At 42.7% G+C, this 23,171-nt stretch overlaps 1 protein-coding gene across 6 annotated transcripts in view; it reads right to left on the minus strand.

Annotated features, from left to right (window-relative positions):
* FAM135A (family with sequence similarity 135 member A) overlaps positions 1-19,711 on the minus strand; it is a 92,009-nt gene extending 72,298 nt beyond the window's left edge. For 2 of the 6 annotated variants that reach the window (XM_087775488.1, XM_087775487.1), the window contains exons 1-2: positions 19,277-19,708; positions 1,428-1,548 (exon numbers count right to left, since the gene is read on the minus strand). In XM_087775488.1, coding sequence (XP_087631614.1) covers positions 1,428-1,548; positions 19,277-19,388 — 233 coding nt within the window. In that variant the 5' untranslated portion in view covers positions 19,389-19,708. Of the gene's footprint in view, positions 1-1,427; positions 1,549-5,244; positions 5,331-8,315; positions 8,411-19,276 lie in introns of those variants that run through there. The other 4 variants (XM_087775489.1, XM_087775490.1, XM_087775492.1 and 1 more) reach the window with 4 other exon arrangements.
* Positions 19,712-23,171: the final 3,460 nt, after the last annotated feature.

Consider the following 23,171-nt stretch of genomic DNA (forward strand, 5'->3'; position numbering starts at 1 on the left):
TTTTTTGAAGTAATGAAAATATTCTCAGTGTTTTCCCAGACCTCTTAAGCCTTCCTTAATCCTCTTCCAATGAAGAGTGAAATTACAATTTTCCCTAAAAAGGGGACATAAACAGTTTGTTGCATATACTTTGACTGCAAATGGTAGCAAGCATAATGGGTAATCACTTCTGTCAGTACCAGCTTCAGGTCAAATTTAGAGAAAAGCTAGCTTTAATAAAATATAGATGAAAACTAACAGTAACATGGCAAAGATAGATGATAGCTAGCCAAGATATGTTTTATAACAGTATTTTATGCCTCTTTCTCCTGAGCTCCTTCCCAATCCTACCTTTTTTTTTATATCACTCTTCCCCAAAATATCCACATCAGAGGAGGAACTATGTGCATCCCAAAGCAATGAAATTTTCCCATTAATTTACCTTAATTTACACACCCTGACAAAAAAAACAAAAAACAACCAAACAAAAAAAAACCTCACCCAACTCTACCAAAACCAATAGTCTCCCCACCTGCCTTGAATTATGACAAGGTTAAGAACGAGAATGTATCTTCTTATTACTAAAATGTTTTTAAGGAAAGTTATTCTACAATGCTTTGGAAAAAGGAGCTATCATAAATCAACACTGATATATATTGTTCCCTATCTGTAAACACTGGCACAGCCTCAACCGGATTTATCTAAAACAAACATCATAAGAACTATAACACTGACATGTATTTTTACTGTAGTCTGTTAGAAGATTGACAGAAGGACAAGGGACCACAACACTAAATGACCAATAACCTTTAGTAACTGGAAAATAAGCTACAAAGGATTATTTCCTACGTAGCCATGGGAAAGGAGGACCTTAGAAAGTAATCTGTGGACAATCAGGTAATATCAAATGACAGGAATGTGAAAAAGCCTTCTACAGAGACCAGGTGGAGTAAGAGGAGGTCAGGAGAGTCTAATAAGGCAATATGGAGTCTTCTGCAACTGTGGAAGCACAGCACAGTGTGAGAAGGAGAGAAGCTGGTGAAGTTCTCCACTGCCAAATTGATAAATGAGTAAGTTAATAGGGGCAGCAACAGTTTTAAAAGATTCAAGAGAAACACCTATCATATTTCAAACAAAAGGGATTACAGAAATTAAGATATGAAAGGGTAAGATAAGAATATAATCTATCCTCCAAATCTACAGAGCTTCCCTCTTCTACAATTAGACAAAAAATATTTCATTACAACTTAAGTTTTAGGCCAAATTATTTGAGTATTTAATTTTAAGTCCTAGAAAGTATATGTCTTTCCAATAAGGAATAACAGTTTTTCAAATCACTATAAAAATAGTCAATAATATATGAAGCAATGGTACATGACAGCACCCATTAAGGTCTTTCCAACATCAGCCATCCACCACAGTAAAGTTTGAAAGAACACACTACCTACCCTCTTTGAAACAAATCCACATTGAAGAATTTGTGGAGCTCCACGGAGAATTCTACCATAGCCTGAACTTCACTCATGTTTATGAGGATGAAGAAGTCAAAACTTGTCAGCACCTTAGTTACTGAAAACAAACAGAAAACAAACTTTTTAGAACACAAGCTGGGGATAATGCCTATCTGGTCCTTAAAAAGGACAATGCTATACACAATTTTGCACAGCTTCCTTAACATACAGGCCCTGGAGTAAACAAGTATATAGGATGTACCAAATCCTGCCCACAATAACTTCTATCTCTGTTGTGAAGGAATCAAATGTTATCAGAGAAGTATCACAACACACCATCAGCATAATACAATCCTGGCACTTACTGATACCTACATACTGCAGTTCTGCTCCGGTACTTGGCTGGAGAGGGAAAAATACTGCCGACAAGGAGAAAAAGAGCACGGTCTGCTTCCAGCCCTTGTTGAAGCAGAGTAACTGTGCAGGCAGCAATGCTTCAACTCTTGACATGAGGACAGGGACAGCTGAATTACAGTGTAGCCAAGCAGTGCAGAGAAAGTGCTTGAACAGGTCACGTAGGGCTTGAGATGGAGAGATTCAAGAGGGAAGGCAGGAGTTAAGGAGGGCAACGTGCCCATTTTTAGTCGATCTTTGTTAGTAGTAAAGCGTTAATTCTCACTGTCTTATTCGCAGTCACAGACTGGCACCTTCCTGCTAATTTACAACTGCCTGCTGATACTTAAATTAAAATCCTACAGACTTTACCAAGTTCTGCTGTTTTTCCTTCAACAATATCAACTAGATTAATAAAACAGACTACACTTTCTGCCAACACTTGTCTTGAAACTTCCCAGTTCCTGCAATCACTGTCTGGTTTGAGGAATAAGCAAACCAAAAAACCTAAACGAGACTATCCATCAGGCATATTAGTCCATCTTCTGGGTCTAATGCAGAAGCAATAGACATAAAAAAGGTAGCCTGGCTGGAGCTTGAATGGATTATGGGTTATTTTTGTTTGTAAAATTTTGAACATGCATTTGGGTGTTTGTGAAGCAGTAGGCAGTACTACTGAGACAGAAACAGAGCAGCTGGGAAAAAAAGTCATCGCCACAGCAGATGATAGTCACCTGGAACCAAAGTTACCTTTAGGGGCTACCTCTAGCCTACCAACTAAATTATCTTGGCATATGACTCAAGATAATATTTACCTTTCTGTACTCACTCTAGAGGAGCTGGAAGGCTTCAAGCACCATAGCACAGGTCTAGATTTTTAACTATAAACAAGAAGTTAATTCTGACCTTGGTTTAACACCCAATACAAGGACACTGCATGCACTTTACAAAAACACAGAAACAGTATGTTACTGAAGTAACAGGGAACAGGGGAAGAGGAATTTTGCTCCTGAAGCTGAGTTATGACAACATGAAGAACTCAGATCAAGGGCCCTTACTGCAAGATCAAAACTACAGCATCTAGATGACACTGTTAACCCAACTTGTCTAAAAATCCTGTGATCATTCAAATGTCAATCAAGGGACTTCAACAGATCAATTGAATGATGCCACAAGTTTTGCTACAATATGCAGTGTTAGGACTGTCACTGATAACCTACAGGGCTTTGCAACAATTCCCTCTTCCACTGCTTTGTCTATAGCATTGTGTAGGGATGTCCTCAGTGGTCTTTAAAGCTAGAATCAAGAAGTTCTGCACTCTAATTACTGCATTATCACATGTGTATCACCTACCAAAATGCAAGCGTATCTTCTGCAAATGACCTGCCACTGAGCAGAGATCCACAGGTCCAGAGACCCTAGACCCGCCATGACCCTTGGCCACTGGGCAACAAACCTTGTGGGCTGTGCATAAAACATGTGATGAAACTGTCCAATACCTCAGAAAGGAGCTCACTTTAAAACACTCAGGGAAAAGTGAAAGGACTTACACAAAGGATGCCGTGGGGCAGTCTCATGCAGCTTGCATTTTGATGAAACTGCATTTTCAAGGGAGGAAGACATCACACACCTCTGACTCCCCAGCACAATGAGTGGCACTGTCTATGTCCCTGAACAGTTTGCTTCCACCAAGAGAAGGGAAAACTGTTCCTGCAGGAGCTGTCGGGCCAAGCAGTCCTTCCCAAATGCTTCAGGGTCCGTAAAGTCCCCAGTAGGAAAACTCAGAGCAATGCAGTACTAGTCCAATTAGACAAGTTCGAAGGTCCATTTTATGAATGAGTTAATACAACAAAAAAAGCTAGAAGAGCCACATCTTGGATTACTGCCAAAAGGGCTGTCCAGTGAATTTGTGGTATTTCTATTTTGTCTACAACAGCTCTAGCTGGGGCCATTCCCTCTCTGCCTTGTCCAGCTGACTTAGCATCCCTGTCAGCCCACTAAAAATTTCCTGGGCAGGCAATCCCTGCAGACTGAACACAGGGTCCAGCAAACACAGGCCTGCGCGACACAGCACCATGTGTTTTAATCCAGTAACACAGCCCTTGCTCAACTACCAACAGTATTTGGAAAAGTGGCACTCCAGTATCAACTGCAAAACCAGTAAGAAATATTGAGCCACAGTTCACAAAGCGGTGCATCCAGAAGGCAACGCTGCATGACACCACAGATACCCAGGATTGCAGTCTATCAGCTGACCTTTGAGGATGGCTTTTTCTTTGCCAAGCATCAGCTTGTTCCACGTGCACCTTAACCTGGGTGAAGGGGAGCATTCACTGCCCTGGGCTGACATAAATCAACTCACTACTTTTCTGCCAAAGTCTTTCATATCAGTCCAAAGGAAAACAGTGTTCTTTGAACTATATAACAGAAAGTGTTACACAGTGATTAAATATTTTAAAGGACAAACTCAAACTTGGACAATGCCTTTAATTTTTGTACGCTAATCATACAAAGGCCAACAAAAAAAGTTAAACTCATGTAGAAGTATTTATTTGTATAGATTCCATTCAAATTTACAGCTAAACTTCACTGACTAACTTCAATGACACTAAATGTCCACAACTCATTTTAATACTTAATGAGTTTATTGTTGTATTTTAAAGCATATAATTAGCATTCAGAAACCGAGCTATTGAACTGCATATTTGTTCTGTCTGCCTGTAAGAAGCAGAAGAATCCTTCAGTAGGAGCTCTCTACATATAAGCAACAGAGCTTAATGCAGCATATAAACCTGTATCAGAAGATCTGATAATAAATGAGAAGAATACCCTAATACATGGGCTAGAACAAACGGAGGATTTCATAACTTTTGGTAGCTACTTAGCACTTACAATCAAAACAGCATTTCAATATTCAAAAATATTTAAGCACTGAGACTGAACATCTCCAATAGTTAAAATGTCCGTTAAAGCCACTTGATCCTATACTGAGGGCCAAAACCTTACTCTCCCCTCACACTTCTGGGGGTTTATGTACTTTCTTAAGTTGGAAAATCTCCTACATATCCTGGCCAGTCCATGCTGTTTCCACACTAGCTCACCACTTCTTTAGTTAGCCAAACTAATCTTTTCTGAGGCTACAACACAAAATGGATCACAGGATATCAGATTTTAAAAGACCATGAGAAGGAAAAAAAACATTTCTGGATTCTGCTTTTTTCTAAATTGATAATTTTAGTGATACTTTACAGCAGCTGCATCAGAGCACCTGAGAGTGCAATGAAAAGACAGATGGAGGTGTACAGAAACCTCCTAAACCAGCGTTGTTCTTAGAGAAATGCCATTAATCTAGCTACTTGTATTGGGAACTGCAAGACAATGCTAAAAAACAAAACTGCAGTACATTCAACGAATGTCTTACCTCCACTGGTAAATACTCCATTTTAGTATGTTAATTAACCAGTCTTCCAGTTCTTCGCTATTGATGTCAAAAACATACTGCTTGAACTAAAAAACAAACAAAAAAAGTTTTACTAAGAGCGCTATCTTTAGAACTTTTCAGTACTCATGTTCTTTATTCTCTTTTCCCGAGTTCTGCTAACAGCCCCTATCATGCCCTCGCCAACAATCATACGTGTACCGCCTACCAGCATTCTCCAGTCTGCTCTCAGTTCCTGCACTGCAGTTTTCAGCTTTCTGCAAGTGTAGCAGTCTGATACTTATTTTTCCAAAATAAAGTAAAAAAATGAAACTTCTCGTGAAGCCCATGCTCTGGCAAAGCTGACATTGCCATGTTCAGCCAAACCATCCCTGTCTTCAAGGAATTCTAAAATCCAGCTCCCAGAGGACTCCGGTACACCCCCAGCCTCCCTGATCTCCAGAGAGGCTCTCAGCTCACCAGCAGCAACATAGCACTGAGGAGGTAGGAGGATATTCTGGCCTGAGTCATCAAATACAGCCCGCACACAGTCCTACATAGCTACCAGGGAGGAGACAACTTACAAGAACAGGTCAGATGAAATTCTCCTGGTAAGTCTTGTGTCCCTTCTCCTCAGGAGACAAAATTCAGGGGACAAGGGGGAAAGCCCTAAGACCAAGAAGCTACTTTCCTGGACCAAACATTACAGGTAGGTAAACACCACCTCATATTCTGAAACTCTCCTTGAAGGTCCTGCTAAACCACTACCTTAAAATTGTTTGTTAAGAATTAGTCTATCTTCCCTGTATTCTTAAACCACTAGGGTATTTTTTAAAATACTAAAAAATAACCAAAGTCTCCCTTTTATCTGACGACCTTTAGATTTCAGACATAAAGAAAAGAGAATGCTTAGTTATCCCTTCTTAGAGGAACTCTGCATCCTCTCTGTATGTATGTTTCAGAGAAATACAAACACAAAATCTACCACAGCCTGTGCAGGCAAGACGTGAAACTAAACTGGTTTTGCCTTAGCTTCAGACAGAAGAGAATAGATAAAGTGAAGCATAAAAAAATACATTATCTGGAATTTTTTAAAATAGAAATCACTTGTGCATGTCATGTGTGATAGTACATCTTTGATACCACAAATTGTCAATAATGCTCTGGTAAAATCCTGATATCATAACACCGCATCAAAATGGCACCGACATTTATTCCATTTGTTTAACAACACAATACAGCCTGTGTGATACCAGTTCTCTTTTAAAAAGGAGTAAGTTCTTTTTTGAAAAAGAGAGAGAGAGAGAAAACATGCAAAATTCTGAGCAGTTGAGCTTGTTCTAGCCTTAGTTTTAATATTTGATATTCAGTGGAAGTCAAAAGCAAAAATACAGAATCCTACAAATGAAAATACAACAAAACGTTTATTTTCCTCCAGCTTTCTTCTAGCTGCTCATTTAACACAGTCTTCACATAATCTTTTTCTTCTAAGTTGCTGTAGGAGCTTTGTACAGCCCCATCCCCGACCTTTTTTCCCTGTCCTCTTCTCCTTTATGCTCAGAGATCTACCACCTGCCAACACAAATTCAGCCACCATCTATCTCTGTGCTGATGACTCACAGTTTTGTCCCCCCACCTGAGAACTGCCTTCAATTCCAATTTTAGCTGTTTCTTGGACACAGCCTTCAGCTGAAACTTAATGTGGCAAAAACAGAGTTCTTGACTTGACCTGCAAGGCTATTCCTAATACCTACTTTCTGAGCGTTCACAATAGCACAATCTGACTGTAAACCTAGACAGTATTTTTCACTTAGTTTTCTCTCGGTTCTCATAGACTTTGGCAAGACTATGCACAACACCTGCCAAATTTTTCTGCATGTGATTAGAAATATGTCCCATCTACCCATAAAGCCAAAACTCATCCAAGCTAATATCCTCTTTTGTTTTAATTACTGTGAGGCTGAAAAAGCATAATTCACTGCACGTATTAGTTCAGCATGGTGCTGCAAAGAACCAGCCTGTTATTTTGATCATTTCACCTCTCTCTCTGCATTCCCTGCAGAGAGAGTCTGGACTACTGCATCAAGCATAACCCTCTTGTCCTCCTTTGAAATCCTTTCGCAGCTGTGCAGCACCCGGTATCACACTGTTCGGGTTGAAGACTAGAGCTTCCCAGCACTACAAATAAACCCTGGCTCTCCGTAATTAAAAAGGTGAGGGGGTAGAAAAGAAATGCTAATTTAATTTTGGATTGCATAATCATCACGTTGTAAAACAAGGAAACAAACAAAAAAAAAAACCTTAAGTGGAGGTATCTAGGATACCTCATACAATTTGTTATCCCAATTTTAAAAAGGCGACATGACCACCACTAAGAAAAAGACAACGGAATAGACTGCTTTCTATCAGGATTTATTCATTAAATTCTTTTTAAACCTTCACAGTTATAAATAATTTTATGAATGTAAATAACCACAGTTACTTAAATATAGTTAAACAATGACCTAATTCCATGGGCTCAGGGCAAAACTCAACTATTACAGTTTTCTTCTTGCCTGGGTCTCTAAGCCTAGATTACTTCCCAGACAGCCAGTACAAGGTTTGATTCACCACTTCTAACAAACCTAATGCAAGATATCTATGACATTTTAATGGGCTAGATAAACAACCAGCTTAATCAAGCATTAAAATTCAAATTTTCCTACTTTTTGCTTTAAATTTAGCACCAATATCTGGTCCTCTATGCAGCACACTGATAAAAACAACATACTCGCTACTTTGAGCTGTCAACTTGATTATTCCCACTGAGCATGGAAGTCATTACTATGTTGCATTTATTTCTTTTCTTTTCCCCTATTAATAGATCATGTATGTGATACAGTAATTCATCTTGAACATTTATTAGGCTTATTCCTTTCTACCCTAGCACTGGTCTTTGTCTGTCTGACAAATGACATGTTATTTCTAAGCTTCCTCATTAAAAAGTTTAACATGAAAAGTTCTGTGAGCAGCACAGTTAAAAGCTTGCTTTCCTACCGATTTGTCCTTCTCCCTCCACCACAATAAGCCCCTACCTTTTATGGTCCCTTGATTAGGCAAAAGATCGCACATCCCGCAGGTACGATGAAGCTATATCCACAGCAACTAGCCAGCTGCTGCAAAACGGACCCCATGCTAGCCGACTTCTGTATTTTTCCTCCCAGTAAGGGCACTAACTTCAGTGTCTTCTCTCTTCAGCCGCTGATTTACACTAAACAAAAACTTCATCACCTTTGAGAGCCCTTCTCCTCTTCTACATTAGGCTGAATTGAGCAATGGTTTCAACAGTAATTTGCAAAGAAAGAGGAAACAGAACATGAGCAAACCAAACTCTTATTTGCCTTTTACAAAAACTTCCCCTAAAAAGAAAACCCACGTTTTAAAAAGTTATGATTAAAGGGGTATGAAATAACTGGCGCAAGTGTGACTGCCTTTGAGTCAGAACCAGCCAAATGCAGCATTCTGAGGAAAAGCAGTGGCAGTTCAGGGTATGCTACCACATTAATCCAGCTCTTTGTCCCACTTTGGTCCCTCATACCGGCTGAGTGAGAAAAGTGAACCAAATACTACTACTCTCTCATGCTAAGAACCAAGGAGAGTGGACAGTGCAAACCAGCAGTTAAGCTGTTCATTCACCATCAAGCTACCTTAGCAACCGTGATGAAAATAAATACCTCTAACTAAAGCAGAAGTAATGTATCTAGAAATACATCTGTAAAACAATTAATTACTTATTTTGCATATAATTTTCAATTAATGCAATCAATCTATCTTTTCCTAACAATCTATTCAGAAGACCAGTATGGGGGAAAAAAATGAAGTGCTTACTCTAAATACTTAATTAAGAAGTCTTTTGGAACTTTACATAGAAAGTATATCATGATCTTGCAATAAAGAAAAAAATATAAATTGCAAGCTGTAGTATTTCGGCTTAAAGAACAAATTGCACAGTTTAATACATTCACCTCGATCTCAAGAATTTATGAAGGATGCACTAGGTAAGAATTAATAAAGTAGGAGAGGGAAGCTTACTAAAATAATTTGATTTTGCCCAACTGAGCAGGTTCTTCATAAAATATGAAGGGTCTATTTTAGTGTACTTAAAACATACTTCATTTTCCTACTTATACAAAGGAAGAAAGCAATATTTCTTTGAATTCCATGTCCCAAGCAATGCCATTAAATGAAAAATAGCTCTCACATAGATAGATGAATTTGGCATTAAAATGTCTGCAATGACTATTAATGTCATTACTCTGCCATATTTTACGAATCAGAAGTGTCCCAAAGAAAGTTGTTGCAAGTTCTCTCCCACCCCATGCAAACTTATTGTCAAAAAATATAAAGCTTTGATTTCAAGAGACATGTGAAAATAAATCTAATTGTACATGCTCAGTCAATTATTTTTAATAGATAATAATTCCATATTATTGTCCTCTGTAAATAAAACAGAGCACAATTTAGAGAGCTGAGTCATTGTTCCAATATCTGCTCTGAGGTCACGGTTTGACAAGACAGTAAATACAGTTTAGATTTGACAGGCTGATTTTGTATTGGAAGGCTTTATGCCAAATAGTTACTGTCTTTTCCTCCCACAGTAGGCATTAAGTCAGCGCAAATGATATATTGTGCACTCTTATTAACTTAAGAAATGTGATAGTTTGCCTGCCTGATCAAAGTTACATTAGGAAATAACCTGATAGTAAATCTGATCCAGGATCAGTGGTCACAAAACCACTTCCTTGGTAGTTCCTATACTAATACCATCTGTGGTGATAGGCTGGATGGGCCAACATGGAAAAACAGTGACTCCGCTAGGACTTTCATAAAGATATAAGTTATTTTAGAAACACATAAGAGTACTGTATCAAAGCCCATTTTATTTTTCAACACCTAATGCTAATAACCTAATATAAAGTCCGCTGATTTGGGGCTGGCTTTACAGCACTACATCTTCAAAAACATAATCTCTGCTTTCACTTTTTTCCTTGTGGTTTGGCTTCCAGTTTCCTACCATTTTAACAAAACACATTGAGACAAACATTATAGCACATAAATTTAGGTTAAAAGTTTGATTCTTTGATTTTCAATGCAAAAAAATCTAAAAACGCTGGAAATAAAACCCATTGTTTTCATCTTCTCATAGTTTCTGTCCACTGCCTTTATTCAATACCTGCCAGAGAAATGCCATAGATTTATTTTGTTTTTCCTTTGTTAATGATTTTCTGACCATAGGTCTTCTAAGACCCTCCCTGCAACTCTTCTGTGACACAAAACATGCATTAATTTTACAGTCAAACCCATATTATTCTAGTACAAAGTGCAGTTTAGTTACGGTTGTATGATACAAGCGTAAAGTTAAAGGATAATTAAGCAGACTGCCATTGCAAGCAACAACCTAACGTGGTCATGGGAAAGTATTTCAGAACGTGCATTAAAGTTTTTCAAAAACATATTGTAGCAAACAAACATCTACATGTCCGTTTGGTGTAAGACTTTAAGCTCTCACTGCTTGCTTATCTTCATACTGACCAGGTGAGGAAGTGCCATACTTTTCTCTGCAACCTCAGGTAGCACCTCCAGCAACTTATTTTCTGCTTGCCTCCAAATCTAAGAGCACTAAGTTGAAATATATCTAACTTTATAAGTGTACATAGATATTACCAAAACCAGTCAAGCACTGGATTTTAATGCTCTATCCTTGATGTCCCCCACTCTCTTTTCTACCATTGAAGCCTGGAGCAAACCGGATCTGAGCCAACAGCTACTACCAGAAAAAACAAAACAAAACAAAACAAAACAAACCCACAACAAAACACACATAAAAAACAACAAACAAAGAAACAAAACAAAAAACCCCAAACACCCCCCCCCCAAACAAAATAAAATTTAACCAGTTGCTGCTTTCCTTTATCTGCTTTAGAAGAGAAGGGACTAAACACAGTACATAGAGTACTATGTATGCTTTTTGATCAACAAATGCTCAGCACAAGAAGTTTCTGAAGAAACAAGTGTCAGGTAAAGAAGATACTGATCAGCAGTGGTAGACAACTGTGATGGCAACTTGAACAAACTGAGCAGAGCTCAGCATATATGCTATAGTGAGAATGGATGTCAGTAAGCACCATGAGAAAATAGCACATTATGTATTATCAGCAACAAAGTCTTTAAAGGAATTCCCTCTGCTACCCTTGGAGACTTGCTCCCACCCACACCACGAACAGCCATCTCTGCAATTGTGCTGGCAGTTGTGGGGAGCAAAAAACCCACCACCACAACAAACCTTTACAGGTATTTTGGAGGTTACTTTGTAAGTTTTTTGGGTTTGTTTTTTTTATTTAAACCACTATATTTCCCTCATTTAAATACAGCACGGCTCCACAAACAGCTGCACTGATACATCCAAAAGAATATGGCAATATTAATGTCTAATCCTGAATAAGTGAGCAAGGGCATGGCAAGAAATTAACCCAACTTTGCCCGTGAAACTACAGGAAGTCTTCCACACCAGCAACAGCTTCAGAAGTTTCTGCCCCAGGTGCTCATTCCCATCTTCACAGCATCAGTACATCGCCCCCACAACACTGCCAACACAGTGCTCGTGGGACAGCATTTTAAAATGAATTAGTTACCATTTTAGAATAATCTATTTTTGCAGGGCTTGATCAGATCACTTCCTTATCCTGTTTCAAAGCACAGCTCCACAAATAGCAGTGCCATCGCAGCGACAGGGAAGGGAAGGTGAGCAGCAGCACAACGCAGCGGTTCCTCTGGCTAGCTGTCCCCTCAGCGTGCCCATCTCCTAAGCCACGGCCTCGGCGCAGCAAAGAGGTTTAAGTGGCAGGGCGAGAGCAACTACCCCTTCTCATGGCCATTCCTGAGGTAAAACACCCTCCATTCCTTCCTTATATTCACTTCAAAAGTTGAATGAGGAAGGAGACAGTACTCCTCCCCCCGCCAGGGAAGGACACAGCCCCAGAGCCCAAGCGCCAGCCCAGTCCAACCTCTCCCCTGCTCAGCATGGCATGGCGCGCTCCCTCCTCGCAGGCCTAGCTTCCCAAGGAGGCAAGCACCCACCTGGGAACGCTCCCTGGCAACCTGGACCAGGGATATTTTTTTACCAAAGGAGGCATGGGAGACTGGAATGCCAAGCAGCTTCCGGCAGATCTGTGTCCCAACAGGCCCAGAAACACGCTCTGCTCGCAGTTACCGACCGGCTGATCTGGCGTCGGGGGACAGGAAGAATTTTTGCTGAAGCAGGGCTCTTCCACTCCCTGTCACGGAGGAAGAGAGAGACAGGGCCACCCTGGCCACCACAGCCTGCTCCACCCCTGCGCCCACCCCAGCTCCACAGGCTGCAACCCTCACAGCACCACCGTTGCTTCCCCCTCACTACAGCTCCAAAATAAAAGTTACCTAAAGAGTCCCTATTAAATAGACAAATATAGCAGCCTTACCAAATTCAAGTTTTGCTTTTGTTTATTTTGCAGCTCGAAAGCTTTACGCCCCTCTTGCCTCCCCCTCCCCATGTGGCATTTAACTGACAGAACAACACTGACGTGTGAGAAGACGCTAAAATAAACGACACAAACTTAAAATGGCATAGCTCTGTTTCCAAAATAACACATTCAAAATAAAACAAGCCTAATGATCACCTTCAGGAGCTTGAAGGGGTAGACTTGAAGGGTTACATCAAAACAAAGCAGTAAACTGATTTTTGAATTAGCTTGAACCATCACCAGTGCTATTTAAACAACTTTTGACAATGTTTTATATGGCACAGTTTTTGTTCATGCCTTTTCTCCTACAATTTACTTGTCGTATTTAGTCAGAAATTCTTGTACTAAGGTTTCATAATCATTAAATCCTTTATATGCTGCTTTCAAATTTGCTACAACTAGAACAAGGAAAAACGCCTATTAAATAGAACATAATACATCCAGAGGAAAAAGGCCCAACAACCAGGAACCAAAGTCATCAGAGGCTTTCCCTACCCTGCTGATAGCATAGCTGGTTTATTTTCAAACAGGACCTTGTTCCCTCGTGTCGTACCTGAGAAGGACAAACTGACAGCTGCCCATACTGACCAGCCATGAAAATCCATCTTTCCACCTAAACTCCACCAGCTTTTACACCTTTCATGAGTCAAAAGGCAGGTGCGCATCTGTTAGAGCTTCTACTCACCAACTCAAATTCAGTCAGACCAAACGTTTGTAGCATTAGCTGACATTCAAATTAATTCCAGAGCCATACAATGTACTTTCCACAGAAGAGGTCGTCTCTTAAGAATACACAAAGTAAAATTAGCAGCAGGTAAAACCTGATGGCTCAGAGCTTCTGCCCCAGCAGCAAGGGCTTTCATTAGAAAAAGAAGTCCTCCCTGACAGAATGGCCGCAAACTTTGAGATCTAAGACTTAACTTCCACCACTAGGTCTAGTACTGACCTCAACCATTACAAGTTTTTTACTTCTATGCTGTTTTACACGTAAAGCAGTAAAATGTGTGCTTTCTACTATCTATGCCTCAGCGTTTTGGCACTTCAAATACCCTGGCACATTTTGATCTGAATTATTTCACTGAGGTGAGGGGTTTAAGGTCAGAGGTGCATGAAGCCCTAGGCCCCAGAATTATCTGATAGCTGGTATCATCTCAGAGTTTGCCGAGAAAATTCAGAAAAACTTTAAAAAAATATATATATGCATTTATAGAAAGCTAGATGAGCCACATATAAATAGGCAGGCAAGCAATATATACTGTAGTTTAAAAGTACTAGATATGCAAATACCTCTACTAGTAAAACACAGCAGTATTAATAACACTATTCAGTTGGAATTTTTTTACATGGAAATGTACAATCATTATGCAGAAAAATCATCAAGTGACAACTGAAATGACAGCCTAGGAAGAAAGTACAGTTTCTTTGAATAATACTTCTTAAATCTGCAGAAGAGCAAATACTATTACATTTCTCTTGTAAGTTTACATGGAAAGGAGATAAAAGATACACTGCAAGCCATTCTGATACCAAAATTTAAAGGGAAACCTTGCTTATTAACTTCAGAAAATAATTTAAAGCATAAAGAGAATTCAGTTTATTTTATAGCTAGAAAGCGTGATAACCTTATCTAGCTGGACAACAGGTAATGAATGATCTATGTCATGATCAGTAACAGGGATAGGTTCATGAGGTTACAACATGTGAACAAGGTTATGATTATAGTAAACCGAGCTAGATCTGAAAGACAGGCCAGTTTATTATTTAAAAATGTCAGAAGTCAAAGGTAAGGGTTCCTGCACAACTGATGAGTGCTGTAGATTTTTTCTTCCTAATTCCAAGAATTTGGGGGTGTGGTGTGTACAAGTTTGTGATTTATTTTATAAATGAGATTCAGCAAACTATTTGCATACATATATATGTATAATTATATAGTATTAGAGGTAACAAATTTGTAACTTTTCATTTGAAAATTAAAAATAGTAAAAAGTATGTTTTCAATTTTCCTGATATAAGCCATGCAATTCAGAAATGAGGAAATTTTTCATTTATTTTTAGTGAGAAATATTGATTAGGGAGACTTCGTATCTTGTTTCCAACAAAATTGCTTGCCAAATATAAAGTTCAAGATTCTTAGCAATGAAAATGTTCCCAATTCCAAAACCTCTAAAGAAAATCCATTAAAAAAAGAAGATAGCACTGAAACTATCTAATGAAAAATAGAACTGATGTCATTTCAATCTGCTTTAGCGTTTTCAACTTTTGTTCCGCTTGTAAGTTGAACTCTGTGAGTTTTCATTCTGTTCCTTATTTCTCTGCCTGTTCTTTCCAAGAATAGTGCTGTCACTGATTTCCTGCTTGAAGTAAACACAATTTGCTCACCTGACTTCTTCCTGACCCCAAGCTACAGCAAACTTATTTCCTCCCTTTCAGATTTTTTTTCTTGTATACTCTTTGTTGTATACTCTTGTTACCACAAGTGTTCCATGTATTGTTCTTTGAGAAAGACAATTTGTACGACAGACTTCTACAAATATCAGCGACACCGCATTACCAACATCCGAACTACTTTTGCTAGAAATGAATGCATAAATATTTAACTGCTATGTTCATACTTCTACAGTGACGTAGTTTTCTATACACAATACTTCATGAGATGTATCCCATGAATGAACGTGATCAAAAGGTGCTTAGTAAAATGCTAGGGTAGGCCAAAATCAGCAGATGCTTACCAAACATAAAAGCACGTGTCTTGTCACACAGAAAACATACGGTGCATGAACGTCGACAGAATGTAAGGACGTTACTGTTTTGCCTAGCTGTGGCAGAAAAACACAGAAGTAGCATTTACTCAGAAACATAGTCTGATTGTAGCAAGCTCACAGGGACAAGAAAAAGTGGGTTTTGAGCAGATTTAACCAATCAAACCCAGTCTCTTGCTCCTGATTTAAACCAGCAAGATTGTGGCTTGAAGGTTCCTATGTAGGATCCTATATCCTACATATAAAGCATTTGAAGGTTGCTATACAAACAAACTCTTCACTTCAAAAAAAAAAAAAAAAAAAAAAAAATCACATTTCCCAAGCTTTTTCACTAGGAGGGAAAATGAATGCAAGATTAAATCATTCATAATTCAAGAAACTCTATGTTATGCTCATAGTTTAACCAAAAAAGAAATTGAATGTGCCAGTACTTCACAGGAATATCTATTTTGGCTACATGCTCCCTGAGCCAATGGCCTGTCAGAGGTACCTGACATACAACAGCAGGCTGGCAAAACAAATATCCAACAATTGCTGGTCAACACGCAGATGCTACTTGTCTATCCTGTCATGAAAACAATTAAAGCACTAGTGAGACTGTATTTTTCCATACGGAGGAAAAGGGGAGGGGGGAAACCCCACACAAAAACGCAACTCTTCCATCTTGGTTACTGAGAGGGCATACTCTGCCAAGCCAACCCCGTAGTCTGTAGGGACTGGGGGCTGAAAAAGAACACGAGGGTTTCAAGACAGAAGACACAAAGGAGAAGATGAATCATTCACCAAGCAAGGATGAGAAGCACCAGTCTGTATCAGTAACAACTTCAAACACTGAAACAAGGTCAACAGTAACAAGACTCCACAACCATTTATCATAATTCTCACACTGAGGTCCATCTTTGGTACCAGTTTAACTTTCACATTTGTTCAGGACAGCACCCAGGCCAAGAGAGAAACACAGGCACCAGTACTCTCAGCACTACATTAATAAACATTTAGGTACCTGTCTCCTAGGTTGGTGTAGACAGCTAGGTTCTCTTCAAAGAAATAAAATAACAGTACAAGAGACAGAGCTCAGACAGGGCTCCCATATCTTTACCTGCAGTAATTCAAAACCTTGCCACTTACAGCAATCTGCTTCACCCCTCTGCCAGAACTTGCTTTCCCATCCACCTCCGCAGCCAGACGGACGGCTGTGGCACGCATACCCCATCCTAGTCACTTCCAGCACCCGCAAAGAGAAGCTCGCACCAAAACATCAGAACATAACCTGGTGAGAGCGAGATACTGACGGAAATGTCCTGCCACAGGCTGTTCACAGCAGTCAAGTCCACCAGAACTTCCCAGAGTCTTCCTCAGTGGAGGCCTGATTAGCAAAGTCAACAGGAAACACTAAAGTGAGCAAAGGACCTCGATTTTCACATCGCTCCCTGCTTGGGAACTGTATTCACTAATTCTTCTACATGGGATAAAATGCAAGAGACAGTCCTAGAACCAAGCTTGGGAACCCGGATACCTCCAAGGGAAAGGTCACAACCGCAAAACTAGATAACAGGTAACAGTTTCACATCCATCACTGGGCCTTCAGTGGCTTCAGAAGAGCCACCGGGGCTTATTTCTTCTGAAGCCTGAGCAGAACCCGAGGTGCTATTTTTGAGGTTTTGCTGAACTCAAAACAGAAGTAAATTCTACAGAAATGGAATTAAATTGAATCAACAAATGTGTTGGGTTGTCTGGCACATTTTGAAAATCACAGTTTTGAAGACAGATTTCGGTTGCTGTGTGCGCTTTACTGTTACCGATTACTACGCACGCCAAACCTTACCCAGGCCAGTCATACTGACTGTAATTTAAAGTGAAGATAACAAATCAATTTTATTATTAAAGCAGGTGTTAATTTAAGAACAAAACTAATATTTTCACATATCAGTCAACTCATCCAGAGCCTGCATTGTTGTTCACCTCCTAAAAACCAGAATTTTCAGTTCTAAGGGGAAAAGAATTGTTGAATGGAATAATAAAAACTATGCCGAAGTATTTAATCTGCTCCTCCACAAACCCAGAATTCTTTCATCCTGAAAAAGCCGTAACGATCCAGCAAAACAGAGCTTTACTGAACCAGGTTTGGACTGCTGCAGCTATCCTTTAGCAAGCGCCAAGCAATTTTTTCTTCACTATCAAAATGCTAAGTAAGAGATATTTTGTTGATGAAAATGTAATACCTTCCCTTCCCGAGTAATAAGGATCACATCGGTAGCATTCCCGACTTCATATCGGTCCAGCAAACTAAGAAGCAGTGCATGTGGATTTTAGCTCAGGCTTTGCCCATGTATAAGACAACAATAAGCTCGTTGACTGAATTCCTTAGAAAACAAATCAAAGCCCAGTAAAACAAAACAGACACTTATGCCCACTTACTTGATAAAATGTAAGACTTCAAACAGAAGTTTGTTTACCTTTCAATCAGAAAAATCCACTGCAACCAGGAGAAAGGGGAAGTGGGCTTAAATGCTTCAGCACGAATACCTCTTTAGTTAAACCGTCAACATGACCATGAATCCCCCCAATTAGAATTTTTAAAAATCCATTATGCCATGGAATTACTCTTCGAAGTGGTATGTCTGCAACACATTGTAATGAAATAAAGTTTCCAAATCAGTCCTATTGAAAATTTTGCTGAAAACAACGCAAGACAGAAAGGAAAGATTATTTCCACCACAGTGCTTACTGATCACGCAAATTCTGCCGTAAGCGTCTCAAGGTTCATTCACCCCTAAAGATACCCACCCTACGGATGGTAACAGGAGTTACAAGCATCTGCTGAAAGCAGGCACCGCGTAACTGCAGTGCCCTGCCGTACACCCTGCAAGGCGCAGCCTGCGTTTGGGAAGGGAGCGGGCTTCCCCCTGCCCGGCCGGGGGGGAGCGGAGCCGGGGGGAGCGGAGCCGGGGGGAGCGGAGCCGGGGGGAGCGGAGCCGGGCAGCAGCAGCAGCAGCAGCAGCCGCCGCCGGGCGGGCGGGGAGCGGCCCGTGCCGCCCTCCGCGCACCAGGAAATAGCTGGGAGCTATTCCTAACGCTCGGCCAGCAACTTTCCACACCGCACCAAGAAACGAGATTTGAAAAAAATAAATTAAAAAAAAAAAACAACAAAATCAAACCAACAAACCAACCCAAGCACCGTTTCAAACCCTGGCAGAACCCGGTATTTCTCAGGAAGGCAGCAACGCCTCCGCCTGCCCCGGCACCGCGGCCGGTACTCGGGCACTTGAGCGAGGGGACGAGGTGGACGTTATTTCTGACCTATTTTCGGCGCCGCCTCAGAGCGATAAACAACCAACAACGGCAGCGAAACGCTGCTCGGGCAGAAACTTCCCCGGCCCCGGGCCGCCCCCCGGCCGGGGCGAAGCGGCGGCAGGCGAGGGGCTGGCGGGGGGACGGCGTCCTCTGCCCCCGGCGGCGGCGGCGGCGGCCGAGCCCCCCCCCCCGGGCGGCCGCCAACCCCCCGCCCCGCCTGGCCGCCCCCCAGGCCGGACTGCGGAGCGGCTCCCGGAGTTTTGCCGCCGCGGTGCGGGGGGGTCAGCCCGACACAAACAAGTCCCCCGCCCGCCATGCCCGCGGCGGGCACAGGCCGGGCACGGAGGGGCGCCTTTGGCGCCCGCCGGCCCCAGCCCCGCGGGAGGGGCCGCGACACCCGGCGTGAGCGCGTCCCGGCCCGCCCCGCCGCTCTCCCCCACCGACCTGGGACACAAAGGAGCGGCCGCCGCTGCCCGCCGATCGCCCGCCGCCTCCTCGCCCGCGCTCCCCGCGGAGTCCAGGCCGCGGCAGCACCGGGATGGCGTAGCGCAGGCATCCGACGCCCGCGCCTGCTGCTCCCGCGGCGGCCTGTGCCGCCGGCGCCCGCTCTGCGCTGGGCGGGGAGGGCGGGGGGGCGCGCTGGGAGCCGACCGCGCCGGCCGAGCGCCGCTTCCTGCTCCCCGGCGCCGAGGGGCAGCGGGTGCCCGAGCCTGGCAGCTGCCGCAGCCTCGCAGCTGGCGCCGGGGGGGCTGCGCCCGCGGCTAGGCAGAGGCCGGCGGCGGCGGAGCCCGCGGCCGCCGCATCCTCGGCTCCTGCGCCGGCCGTTCCGCGCCGCCTCCGGCCCTGAGGAGTCGCCCGCGCGGCTCCTGCGGCGGCTGCTGGCAGCCGGAGCCCCGGCTCGCCCCGCTGCTGCGCCCGGTCGGGCTCGTGCTCCCCCTGCTGCCCCGCCGGGCCGCGCCGGGCCGCGGCTCGGGCTCCTCCCGCGGCTCCGGGCTGGGGCGGCCCCGGCGGGCGGCGGCGGCGGCGGAGGGGAGAGGCCGGGAACCCCCGGGGGCGGCGGCCGGGCCGGGCCGCGGGCGGGAGGGGCGGGAGGTACGCGACCCACCCCGGGCTTGCCCCCGGCCATCTTGCATCTGCGGCCCCGTCCCCCCCGAGCCCCCTTCATGGCGCACTCTGGAAGGCAGAGGAGGCCTTCCTCCCGCCGGCGGCGTCGGGCGCTGCCCTCCCGGCACCCTCTGCCCTGGCCTGGGCACGGAGCCCCCGGGCAGTCGCCGGGGCTCGGGCCCTGCAAGCCGGTGCAGGGAGAAGCCCGCGGGGAACCGGCACCCCACCCGGGGCTCCTCTGGAGGCGGGGGGCGAGCTGTGGGGCACCTGCCCCTGTGGAGCACCGGAGGTAATGAGCTGCTTTTAAGCCCTTTCGGGGAAAAAACTTCTCATTTCTGGAGTAAGATGTTCTAGCAATATGTGATAGCAAATTACAAGTAAATGGGCTGTAAGAGGCGATAATAAAACTGATTGTCTGAACACAGGAGGCGAGATGCTGGGTACTACAGACTCGTTAACAAGTGCGATGCGTAGCTCAAAAGTTAGTTGGTTCGGAGAACTGCTGAAGACAGAACGATCGGCTGTCTGGAAAAAAAATCCTTTTCTTCTTCCCCTTCTACCTGCTTGCCTTCACCTGAAAAAAAATATCCTGGATGTGAAGAAAACTTGCATAAAGATAGTTCTTCAGACTGCAACGTGGGCTTCCCAACTGAAAGCCAAAGCTGAGCCTGTAGCTGTTTTGCAGGAAGAGGAGTTACAAAGCAGTAGATTTGCTTTTAGTTTAGTGAGCCTTTCAGGCCAGTCAGGTGGCCAGCAATGTTAAATTCAATCTGTTAAGCTTTGGATGGGATTCTGTCAGTAATTTTGTCACTGATTGATTTAGCATCCAAAAATCCAATCAGAAAATTAAGAGTGTGAAAGCAGAAAGCCTGAGCGATACTGGCTGGGGATGAATGACAGAGGGATGAGGAGCTGATCGCCATGGAGTACCAGGACCAGCTTTGTGAGACATCCTTCTGAGTTCCTGGCACCTGTTTATTTCTGTAAAATCTGATTGAGATTGTACTGATCACTGCTGGCAGAATCTTACTGCAGGCTGAACTCATGGCTATCTGGGAATTTAATTTTCGTAAAAGAAATCTCAGTTCATAGGAGATTAATGATTTAAATGAAACTTGCATCTGATTTATCAGGACCATGTGAGCATCTCAAGGCTTTCTAAAAAGGCATTTTCAAAAGCATCACTATTGATCCTTGAACCTGAAAACACATGGCTGCTGTTTCACTTATATACCTTTGGTTATTTCAGGATAGGCTTCAGTAACTGCTTTGTGGACCTGCAGAGCCAGTTCTGAAATACCAAAACCAATACTAAAGCAGTTTATGCATGGCTGACAAAAGGACCCACCAGGCCTAAAGACAACACACCTCAATCTTACTTGGCTCAGAAATACAGTGTTTTTGTACTAAAAAATGCTCAGCACTGGATAGTGCCTGTAGCTCTCGAGCTACATTTTGTTGAAGATGTTCTGGTTTCTGAACAGTCCAAGGCCAGGCTGACAGTTTGGATCAGCTTTATGTATTTGTACAGATATGTACTTGTCTGACTCATTATTTTTGTTATTTTATCTCTCTCAAACTTTGCTTGGACTTCTGCTATTAGGAAAAATGTGTCTCGCAGGCTTCTTTCCCATTAAATGGAGGAAACATTTCTTGGCAACTGTCTTTTCTCCTGATACGAGTAGAAAACTGGCAGCTTGTTCCCATAAATGGCATAGCTTCCATTAGGGAAATCTAATTTGCTCCCTCGCCAAAATCCACTTGTGAAGATCTATCATCAATCAGCTGCCGACCATGCCCTTCTTTTGCACGTGGCAGTGAGTACTGTCTTACAGGATGAGGTCCACTGACCTCCCTGCTTGTTCATGTAAAGAAGGATGATCTGACAGCCCTTCTGAATTAAGACAACCTTCTGGAATAGCAGTTCTCTCAGTCTCTATGCAAAGCTGCCCTCGTTTCCAGGAGATTTTTAAAGTTTGGGTGCTGTACGTAAAATCTGCCACAAAATGGGTAACCCATTCAAGACTAGATGCACTGGTAAGCCTTACAGTTTAGAGATGCCTATCGGGAAGTTACAAATTATCCTCACTAATAACTAGCGTAGGGAGGCCTAGAAGTAATTCATTGCTTAGGTATGATGCAGGAGACCCTAGAAGCCCACTTCTGCAATTTGAGTTCTTCCAAAGCTGTCTTTCCCATGGGAAATTAAATCCTAAACTCATATTGCTGAGCATTTTTACCAGTCCAGGATTTTGTTAAAAGAGCAATTCACTGGTTTATGGGTATGTCTGCATGGCTTAACACTGCACTAATACGGGTCTGTACCCTCCAACTAGCACCAAACTCGTGCAGACTAGGAAAAAAAAGCGGTGTAGCCACCAGCAGCTGAACTGAGAAGCAGGACTGGGAACCCAGATGCAATACCACATGAAAGCAACTGCGCTGCTTCCAGTTTCAGAGCGGCTCTGACCAGTGATAACCCGGGGATCTCTCCACACTGCTCCAGTGTGTAGAATAGCAAGCACACTGTGGGAGAAGAATAATGTGGTAAAGGGCCAGTGAGGCAAAGTGGAGCTGCAAAAGTCTTGGAAAATTGAGTGAAGCTTAATCTTGATTCCTGGGAGAAGAAAACACAATATTCTGGCAAGGAAGCTTGGTAACTGTGCACAAGTGGTTGGTGTATCAGGAGGCCATTCAAGAAGAGTCTGGAGTAAATAAACTGAGAGAAAACAGGTTTTCTGAGAAAGCTATATAGGTAGACAAAGAGAAAGGTTGAATCTCAGAAAAATTACCAAAGAAGAAAAAGTTGGACACAGAATAGGATGATAAAGATTGCCAGATTTTGAGTCAACATTATATCGCAGGGATGGTTCGTGTATTACTGTGTCTAGGATTTAAAATTTAGTAAATGTGAGTGGAGGAACGATTCCTGTGAGAGAAGCAGCTGTTGATTGTGCTTCTTTGCTGTCAAAATATGGAAAAATGCTGAATGAACGTTGAACTGATTGCTCAATGAAAATAAAATTCTAGACAACTGCCAGATTTGGCTGTGTGCCCCAAATGAATATCCAGATATAGGATACACAGCAGTAAGCATGTTCATTTTCGGATAACAGATTTGTGTGAAACATCTTCTGCAATGGCTTTAATCATAAGAAAACATAGAAACTAATTACATCTTGAGAACATTTTGATAACTGTGTGTTGAAAACAGTGAGTGAAAAGATACTTTTCT

The sequence above is a fragment of the Nipponia nippon genome, unplaced genomic scaffold, assembly GCF_047370975.1.
Source record: "Nipponia nippon isolate SJK-2023a ecotype South Korea unplaced genomic scaffold, ASM4737097v1 scaffold_4, whole genome shotgun sequence".
Classification (NCBI taxonomy): Eukaryota; Metazoa; Chordata; class Aves; order Pelecaniformes; family Threskiornithidae; genus Nipponia; species Nipponia nippon.